This window comes from Onychomys torridus, chromosome 4, assembly GCF_903995425.1.
Source record: "Onychomys torridus chromosome 4, mOncTor1.1, whole genome shotgun sequence".
In the NCBI taxonomy this organism is placed as follows: Eukaryota; Metazoa; Chordata; class Mammalia; order Rodentia; family Cricetidae; genus Onychomys; species Onychomys torridus.
In genome coordinates this window covers 117,390,044-117,400,312 of record NC_050446.1, presented here as the reverse complement: position 1 = coordinate 117,400,312, position 10,269 = coordinate 117,390,044, and the positions used below count along the sequence as shown (strand labels likewise).

Below are 10,269 nucleotides of genomic sequence, written 5' to 3'. Positions count from 1 at the left end.
CAAGTGTCTCTTGGCTGTTTCTCTCCTTAAGTGCAAAACGAGAACCGTATCACCATTCTGGATTTCAGAGCAGGTTAGCACATGCTGTGCCATCCCCACGAATATTTTTCCCCACCCTTTGCTTTCAGGCTAAGTTAGCTGCAGGAACAGAAATGGATTCCCAGTGGCTACACAAGAGAAGAGCCTGTCTTTTGCGGTAGGATAAGGCTGACATAGCTGCTCATGAGCAGTGCTGACATCAGGCTCCTTGGGACTCCTTCCTCTACCCTCTGGTGGGGCCCTCTTCCCAGGAGTGGATGATGCTGGTGTTTTATGCACAGCCTCTTGAGGATCCATTGGCCTTGCGTGCACACTGGCTCCTGGAATGCCTTCCCTTTTGACAAGCTTGTCTGTGCCCTTCGTTAAAGCTTTCCCCAGGCTACCAAAGTCTTGCTAGCAAGTGGGGGGCTGCAGTGAGAGCTACACTTGTTTCTGCAGTTGCCCTGTGGGCTTCATCCACTGCCACACCCTCATGAGCCACCTCTTCTCCTGGTCTACTTCTCTATGGCATCCGGCACCTTCCACTCCACCCCCTCCACCCCCTCCCCCACTCCCCCAGGAACACTTCTAACTCAGCCTCACCAAATGAATCTGTTTGCCAAGATTCCTCCTGGGGGAGCCCAACCAAGACAGTTCTCTAGGTTGCAGGTGTAGCTGCCACCTTCCAGGAAGTGTGAAACTCGAAGGGGGAGGGGCAAAAGGCTGACTTTGTCTCATCAGTGGGATAAACAATAGTAGACTAGTTTCTGCTTCTGACTGGTCAATCTTGAGCCACATGGACATCTCTAGCTGGAAGGAAGCCAAGAAGGAAAAAAAGAAAAAAAAACTTTGAAATTTAACTTTTAAAATCAGTATAAGATGTTATTAAAGTACACAAATATACAGTTGTGGCTGAACTAGCATTTCAAGTTTCTACCTCTGTGTTGCCCTGGGCAATATGTAGAACGTCATAAGTGTTCCAGTAGCTGAGTGGTATGGACAATATTTCTTTCTTTCTTTCTTTTTTTAAATTTATTTTTGGTTTTTCGAGACAGGGTTTCTCTGTAGCTTTGGAGGCTGTCCTGGAACTTGCTTTGTAGACCAGGCTGGCCTCAAACTCACAGAGATCCACCTGTCTCTGCCTCCCAAGTGCTGGGATTACAGGCGTGTGCCACCACTGCCCAGTTGGACAATATTTCTAACTGGAGACACTATTGTTGGGAAGGGGAGAAGCATGTCACACTTTTCACTAAAACTTAGGGACTGGGCTTGGACAGCTTCCAGGATAAATTAGGCCAGAATTCCCAAGTCCATCTCTATAGTAGCCTGTGCGGCCTGTGTATATCATGTAGATTCCTCTCTAGGCCTTGATTTTATCCACTGGAGTGTGAGGCCTATAGTAAGTGCTCAGCAAACACAACTGAATGAATAAGGACAGGAACCAGGTGCCTGGCATGCGAGGAGACTTTCCCCAAGGGTAGGGGAGAGAGGCAGTGGGTTTGCAGCAGCAGTTAGGCAGCTGAGGACTGAGGAGACACTGTGTAGACAAGGCTAGTCTCCAAGAAGCAGATTGTGAGTGGGCCAGGAACTGGGCTAGAGGGATTGCATGGCTATAAGCCACAGCCCACAGTGATCTGGCACCTCCTTTCACTCCAGGGACCTCGCTCAGAATCTGGAACCACTAGAGAACCATGGGACCACTGGTCTCCAAATTTTAGCTGGCTTATATGGGAGCTTCCTTCCTGAGCCTCTGAATTTTCATCCTCTTCTCCCTCAAGAATGAAACCCTAGGCAATCAGGATTGAACCAACAGGCCTCTGATGTCCATGATTGAGCCTGTTCACATAACCTTCTTAGAGCTGGGCAAGCCTCATTTTTCCATCTGTGGACACTGTTGTTGAAGTGTCCACCTACTGAAACTACTTAATAAAGATATAAAGAATTGGGACCCAATTGTTCCAGGTTGAATCCTAGCTCTAGAATGTGTGACTCCTTTGGCTTTGTCCAAATAAACCTCTTTGTACCTTAGTTCTCTTTGTATGTGAAACAGAGAAACCCAGCAGGCCTGTGAGGATTCAGAGGGATTGATTGTCCACCTGAATGAAGGGATATGGGGCACGGGGTGGGTACTCTGCAGTGTTTGGCTCTTGTCTGAGTTTGTCATTGTCTAGGGAAGGAAATGCTGTAGTTTAATTCTGACAGCATCACCTCCCATCACCTCCTAACTAAGAGCTGGGACAAGTCATTATCTCAAAGCTACTACTCCCCCATTGTCAAACAGAGTACCAGTATCCACTTTCTCGGGGTGATGGGGTGAATGATGTCATAGTGTTTGTTTGTTTGTTTGTTTGTTTTGTTTTGTTTTTTTTTTATCTTTATCAGAAACAGAATATAATAGCGATTGCCATGATCAAGACAGTTATAGTGGCCAGAATACAATGAAGTTTGCAAGCTATACAGGGTACATGAGATTAACATCTGTCCTGTCAAGCCTTCATGCTGCCTTGACTGCTAAAGGAACATGCTGAGAAACACAAAGCTGCCTGAACACTTCACTGCCTGAGGGAGTGCATCAGTCTTCCAGGAACTGGAAGGCACATTGTACCCCGGGAGCCATGGACTCTAACCTGAAAAACTTGTCATAGTGTTTTAAAGTAGGGAGCCTAGGATGGGCACTTACTCTGGACTAGTTAGCAGTCAGTTTCTAGCAGGCTCTTGCTGTGCCACCAAAAGCCCCCCTAGTCCCTAGATGTCCTACCACAACTATTAAGTTTCCCCTCACAAGTGTGCGGCATGGCTGAGGCAGCTCAGCTTTAGGCTAGTGGCTGCCCAATGAGCTCTTCTTGTGGCCAAGGCTGGAAGTTTCCAGAAGGATGGAGGCTTATGGCTGTTAGTTCTACCAAGTAGGTTCCCAGCTAGGCTTCAGATGACTGGAGTGATGTCTCAGCTTCTCCTTTTGTTCCTGTGACGAAACACTCTGACAGAAGCAGGGAGAGACACAGGGTTTATTTCATCTCACAGTTCAAGATACAGTCCTTCATGGCAGGGAAGCCAAGGCAGCAGATGCTTGAAGCACTTGGTCACATGACGTCTGCATCCAGAAGAGAGCGGTGAGTGCACGCATGCTTTGCTGGGCTCACTCACTTCGTTTTGTCCAGCTCAGGATCCAATTCCTACGGAATGGTCCTACCCACAATCAAGATAGGTCTTCCTATGTCAGTTAGCATATCAAAATAATCCCCCACGGGGATATCCAGAAGCCTGTCTCTCTGGTAATTCTAGATTCTGCTAAGTTGGCAATTTATAAACTAACCATTACAGGTAGGACATACACTGTCCCCTAGGGAATCTGTGGAAGGGAAGGGACATGGTGGACAGAGATTATGAACCTCTGTATTATCTGTGTTAATGGGATGGAAACTGAGGCCCAGAAGGAGGCAGAGAAATATCCAAGATGGCACAGATCCAGTGACTCCAGAGAGCTTTCTTTTTTTTTTTTACAGATGTCACCTTGACCCATGTTGTTAGCAACTGTTACTATGAGTCAACAGTCCAGGCACTGGAATCTAGTGAGAAACACAGCAGCTCACCAGGGCTACACAGCAGGGTCACAAGAACAGGAGCAGGAGAGCCAGCATTCCCACAGAGAAAGGGGCAGGGGCACCTCCTTTTCCCTCCCGACAGTCCTGGGGAGGAAGGACAGTCAGGAATTCAGCTGTCTGGGCCCAAGGAATGGATAGATCCTTGCTGATTCCTCTCAAGAAGCCCCCATTAGGCCCTGACTACAGGCTGGGCTCCAGGGGAATCAAGACAAGTGAGACACAGCCCAACAGCAGAGACAGACCCATTGTACACATGGCATCCCAACCGCTGGAGCACCTTTCCCTGGATGTGGGACAACTGGAATGATCTTAGCGAGCGCTTGGCTACAACATGAAACAGCATCAACCCAGCAGTGTGAGGCTCTCCTTTTGCTCCCAACTCTGCCCAGGGAGCTGACTCAGTCAGAGCTCTGCATCTCTGACATCTCTTTAACCCTTGTTAATCTCCATTTATTAAAACAGAGACAGGCTTTGCCTTGGCCGGTGGCCATATCTATCCAGAATTTAACGATATTATTTAAATCGAGCATAAATTAACTTAAGGGAACTGCTGTTTTCATTACAGTTGGCTTCACAATTCCATTCTGTTTCTGTTTCTTGCAGATCTCACTTACTGTAGTGACCCCCTGCCACACACACACACACCATCCTTTGGAAATGAATTGTTACACCCAAAAGTGAGCCATTTAAATGAAGACATCAAGTAAATCGATGTACAGGGGGTGCTTTACACAACTTAACACGTTACAGTGCGGTTCTGCAGGGATGGTGAAGGTTGTAACAGCGTGTGTTTGGGAAATTCTGCTAGACATACATTTGTGGGGAAGGACTGTTGGAGGTGGGTTCAGGGCTCCGTAGAGAAGGGGCTGCCTGAGCTGGCATTTTAAGTGGAGGAAACAGAATGTACAGGGAGATGTAAAAATGGCTAAGAGGTAGGGTGGGAAGCTCAGCGTGACAGGGAATGGGGGGTGGGGAGCTGGAGTGATGAGATGTGTCTTTAAGGTCTGCTGTGGACCTTGGCACTCAGGAAGAGAAACCAGGAGGCATGAGTTGCAGGGGAAGTGGCAACAGGCCAGTGTCTGTCAGAAGGTTACAACTGCTCTGGAGAGATGACCTGGGTGGCAGGATCCCTGGCCCCACGTCGTGATCTCTTCCTGGTGGGAACTATACTTGAGGTGCAGAGCCACAGATCTTAAGCCAGAATTAGCCTAAAGAAAGGGAAATAAGGGGTTAACCTCTCTTCTGTAACAGCGTTAGATCCTATCAGTCCAACTCATGATGCTAAGTCTGGACTCCCTAGCTTCCCCCAGAAGGGCAAACTGATGTCCAAGGCAGCTCGGGACGTGGTCTCCATGGCACTGCATGCCCAATAAGAGAGCTAAGGGAGCCCATGCACCCTCCTTCTCCAGCTGTGGCCTTGTGCGGGGCCTCACTTCTGAGGGAGGTGTTCTGCTAGACTAGAGCTAGGCTGAAGGGGAAGACACTGTCTTGGCCTCCAGGAATGGTACCTTTGCTGGGGTCTCGGCAGTCCCGGCCACAGGCGCTGAGGCAGCATCGCTTCTTGCCTGAGCAGTCCGAGTCTTTGTTACACGTGTGCTTTTTAGGACTGAGGCAGTGGAGTTTATCCACGGGGCACTTGCCCAGCTTTACTGCAATACAGGAGCGTGAATGAGTCTCGCTTGTGCCCGATAGCCCTGGGGTTGGGGCTTGGGTGGTCGGCACAGTGAGAGGCCATTTACCTGAGACCCTGGGGACACACTGGCGGAAACAGGCTCTGGAGCAGCACTTCATAGATGAGGGACACTGGCGGTCATTCATGCACTGGTCAGGAGTCCCCTGGAGGCAAGGTCCATCGTCTGGTGGGCAGCCCCCCAATTTTTCTGCACGAGAACCCTCACATCGTAACCAGAGGCAACTCAGGGTTGTGTAACAATCACTGACCTGGGGATTGCAGGTTCTAACCTCTCAGTCTCTTATTTCTTGCTTGCCATCAGGATGAGTTTTATAGTTTTTCTCCCATCTGGGGCTAATTTGACATTCAAGTGGCATAACAGATAGGAGAAAAATGAAATTAAAACCTCAAGCTACAGAGATCACTCAATTGAGAATTTGATCCTCAAAACCCATGTTAAAAAAAAGTGTGGGGGTAGGTGGAGTGGGTAATGGGGTGTGATATGCGCTTGTAATCCTAGCTCCTAGGAGGTGAAGACAGGTCGATTCCTGAGGCCTGCTGGCCAGCCAGCCTGGCCTGCTAGATGAGTTCAAGGTTAGTGAGAGACTCTGATTCAAAAACAAGGTGGATGTCACTTGAGATGTGACACTCCAGTCTCCCTCAACTTGTCCTCTGGTCTCCATGCCTCCACACATATGTGCAAACATACATACACAGTCTCACCTCAGATAATAAGATCGTGCCTGGTCTGGCCCCTGCCCACCTGCACCTCTTTGGCCTTATTTTCCGTCACCCCTACTTTCCTGCTCACAGGCTCCTGAGCTGCTCCAAGGCAGCTCACTCTCTGCAAGGCTTGGGCTTTGCCTGGGACCATCTTCTGCCCTAGCCACTTGATCAGTTTCTTGGTCTCAGTTGAAACATCACCTCCCTGCAGGAGACCCTGCTGCTCTGAGCCCATGGAGCCGGGTCAGCACTGGGGTGTGTGCCTGCAGCTGTCTGTCCCTCTCATGGGCTAGAGGCTGAGACTTGTCACCTGCTTGCCTGGTTCTCCACGAGCACAGCACAGTGCACAGTGCTGGGGACATAATGGCCATTGGGAAGAGGGGCATTTGAAGAGAGGTCCAGTGTTTCATGTGTGCCCCGCTGCTTACAATGAGGCACATCAGCCCTGCTATGCCCACCACTTCAGATTCTGGCATCAACTCTGTCTTTGAACCTTTCCTCCTAACAGTTCTAGAATGTTCTGTCCTGGAGTTGATCTAATTAGTCTTCTTGTGATGTCACACACAAGGTGGAAATTCTACTCACTGAAACATTTTCTATGAGTTATACACACACACACACACACACACACACACACACACACACACACACACACACACACACCACTCACTATATCCATTTGGAGAGAGAAATTAAAGCCCCACAAGGACGGTGACCGGCCTACGCCAGCGCCGGCCTAGGCTGGGACTCTCTGGGTCTGGCTCCCTTTAATTGTTTCATTCTGCTGTGGCTGCTTTGAGCTATAGGGATGGGGCTGGTCCTTGAGCTTCAGTTCAGTCTAGCATCATAGATGGACCCAGGGTTATGATGAGATCCTGGGGACCCTCTTCCAGAAGTTCTTCCTGCCCCTATCCTGCAACCCACCCTACCCTAGCTCCACCCATCAGAGAGAAGCTCCCCACTCCTTGCTTAGCGTTCAAACAGCTCCATTGGCTCAATGTCCAACCTTCTTCTTTCTGTGCCTGCCTGGGCACTGGCTATGCACACAGTAGGTGGTCCCTTGCTGGTGCTTTAGTTCTTAAACTGATGATTTAAACTGAACTGCTGCCCCCTGCTGGAGAGTGAGCAGCTTAGCCTGGGAGGGAGCACACATTCTGAGGAATGTCTTCCTTGGGGGAATGTGGGTATTTGGGGGTGGGGGGAGAAGGGCTGTGTGTGTGTGTGTGTGTGTGTGTTTGCGCGCTGGGCCAGGGGGTTGGAGGATGAGCCTTTGGAGACTATCTACAGGCCAAGATTTAGTATCAAATTCACAAGCCCATTGCAGGGATGCTCAAGCTTGAGACAGTGGGCCAAATGGAGCTGCCTGGATCCTAAGCAAGGAAGCAGAAACTCCTATCGGGCTGGGGGTGGAGGGGTGTGCACGCTGGTGGAGCGTAGTTTGCAGGATAGAGGCCGGGAGAACTTCTGGAGGAGGGCCCAGGGGTTGGATTCCAGGGACTAAACTGATAGGGAGGGAACAGAAAGTTGGTGTTTTAAGTGGAACAAACTGTCAATGCCACAGTGTGGAGACAGACATAAAAGTCTGGAGCGTACAGAGAGAGGTGCAGGGCTTGGGTGGTCACACTTCCCGACCCCATCTCCTTACCTTCCCTCCACACCCAGGTTTCCTACTCGATGACACATTTTTTCTGAGTCTCACACACACTCCCCCCTCACATTCTCTCTCTCTCTCTCTCTCTCTCTCTCTCTCTCTCTCACACACACACACACACACACACACACACACACACACACACACCCCACAGCTGATGTGTAGACTCCATACCTGTGTAGCAACCGACCTGGGCATGGTTAAATCAATGTATTCAGCTCCACAGATGAAGTCAGGTACAGGAGCACGCCTCACCCTTGATACATGTAACTCTACACAACTGCCAACACCCTGACATTCGAAGGAGGAGCGTGGGCTCCTACAAACAGAGGTGGCTGAGCGTCCACCTAGACAAACTGAGGCTTTCCTTCCCCCAGTCCTGTCACCTTCTGTCACTGTCTGAGACTCTACTGAGAGCCGGGCAGCTGTGTCAGAGAAACCTGGGCAGGATGGATTGGCAGGAGTGGTAAGTGTGTCACACCTGGCCAGGCAGAGCAGGCCCAAGCTCTGGTGGAACCAGGTCTCTCAGCCTGGGTGTGGTGGCAGGACTGCTCTCTTAGGCCACCTCAGTCGATCCACACATCACCACATGCGTTGTACTTATGGGTGTACCTGACATTTCTCCTTCAAGGCCCCATTTCCTCCTGAGAGGAAAGCGTGGATCCATTTCACAGGGAGTAAGTTGGTGAAGTGAGCCTTCTGAGGCACAAGGACCATGACCAGACCCACTTCTGATGCCATCTTGGTCTTTGGCCTTAGGCAGGTGGTTACCACTGTGCCTTGGCTTCCTTATCAGTAAAATGGATGAAAATAGTACTGACCCACTACAACACCATGATGGTTGCCTGAATTATAGTCAACACGAGGTCTGGCCTTGGAGCCTCCTAGCAGCCTTCCACCCTCAGCCAGGGATCTCCAAACACCAACCTCCCCAAGCCAGCTCATGCCCCAGGCAGAGACCTGTGCCTCTCAGAAAGGCATAATCCAGGGCAAAAGGAAAGGGCGCCATGAAGAGCCGGCTCTCTCCATCAACCTGCCCTGCACAGGCTTCCCCAGCCTTGGAGGAGTCTTTCCACAAAAGCAAGGCCAGCTCTGCAGGAGTGAATGTAGGTCAAAGCATTCTAGCCTCAGAGGGGCACGGAGGAGTGGCTTCCGCCAGACAGGGCGGCCCCTGTGTAAGAACACCTGTGCATCCCTCGCTGTCAACACACCAACCTGAGCTTTGTGGGAATGGCTTTGACACAGAAGGGAGGAAGAAGAGAGGCAAAAGCAGAGATTCCTCCCATCAGACCCCAGATCCCGAAGGCCGCATTCCTTACTAACTCCCAAGTCCCTTCTACAGGTCCCTGGGGCCCAGAGAAGGCTTATACCCCCGTTAACGCAATCAGAATGGTAGGTATGTTTTCCCCTATACAGAGAGACACATGGATGCATGCAGACATGTCTATAAGCTCAGACACACTAAACTTATGTGTATAGACAGAGCTTTGCAGGAACGGGAACAAAGGCACATATGTACACAGAAACAGATGTGTGTCCTTGAAAACGTTCAGATGTGACTGTAAGCACAGGCAAGCACAGAGAAAGTGGCAGAGGTCATTGATAGGTGAAGACACAGCATGAACAAGCTCGATGTACAGATAAAAATGCAGGCTCCTGGGAGCACTGACGTGTGTGGAGAGACAGACAGACAGACAGACACACAGACACACAGACAGATACACACACACAAAATCACTGGCTTTCCCAAAGACCTCACTCTCCATAGAGAGGAAGAAGCCCCCTGGCCTTTGGAGCAGAGGAATTCACGACACTCACCTCCCTTGTTCCTGCACAAGGCCACAGGCAGCTGGGTCTCTAAAGCCAGGAGGACTACCAGGAGGAGGGAGCTCCAGATTCTCATGTTTCTTTTGTGGCACCCAGTAAGCTCAGGGCCCAGAGGCCTCCAAATTAACACCTGCAGCTCCAGGGATGCCAGAGCAGTTGAGTCAGGGGAGGAGGACCAGAGGACGATTAGGATGGCTTGTGCTTCCCTGATCTCGTCCCCACCCTGCTGCCTGATCTCTTCAAGGCAAGGGCTGCTTGTGCAAGAATTGAAGGCAGGCGGCAGAGGTACTTGTGTGGGGACTTGGGTCTAGTTCTGCCTGTATTGCTGACTTGGCCTCTGAGTAGTGGGCAAGTCTTGCGTCTTTAGGCCTCAGGCTTCTCATCTGTATCATGGGGAGTGGAGGCGGGGTTATAACGAAAGTCAGGCATGGTGACTTTCCTGTAAGGCAGTTCAACTTACATGGCCGGCTCTGCCTGGGAATGTAAGCCTTGGCCACCTCCACCCTCTGACTACAGGCATCTGGAACATCTGGTACAACAGGCCAGTTTATTGTGCCCAGAGATGCATAAGGAGATGGCATCGAACTTTTGTTTTGTGGACATGCTTACTAAGTATATAATCCTTCCATTGGTTTCCTTTGGCCACTACCCGAGTTACTCCCCACTGCCTGTCCAACCTGTATTGGAGATTAAACCCGGGGCCTCTCTCACGCTAGGCAAGCATTCTACCACCGAGCTGCATTCCTAAGCCCTTTAACTTTTAAGTTTTGAGACAA

At 50.3% G+C, this 10,269-nt stretch overlaps 1 protein-coding gene across 1 annotated transcript; it reads right to left on the bottom strand.

Annotated features, from left to right (window-relative positions):
- Nucleotides 1-5,072: 5,072 nt before the first annotated feature.
- Nucleotides 5,073-9,569, bottom strand: Wfdc5 (WAP four-disulfide core domain 5). The gene is made up of 3 exons (XM_036184320.1): nt 9,485-9,569; nt 5,360-5,500; nt 5,073-5,269 (listed from the first exon to the last, which is right to left on the bottom strand). The coding sequence occupies exons 1-3, from the start codon at nt 9,567-9,569 to the stop codon at nt 5,073-5,075; spliced, it is 423 nt and encodes a 140-aa protein (XP_036040213.1).
- Nucleotides 9,570-10,269: the final 700 nt, after the last annotated feature.

Coding starts and splice junctions, on each gene's coding strand:
- Wfdc5 (XM_036184320.1), bottom strand. CDS start 9,569: ATGAGAATCTGGAGCTCCCTCCTCCTGGTAGTCCTCCTGGCTTTAGAG. Junction 5,501..9,484: donor CTTGTGCAGGAACAAGGGAG/GTGAGTGTCGTG, acceptor GTTCTCGTGCAG/AAAAATTGGGGGGCTGCCCA. Junction 5,270..5,359: donor GTGTGTCCCCAGGGTCTCAG/GTAAATGGCCTC, acceptor CCTGTATTGCAG/TAAAGCTGGGCAAGTGCCCC.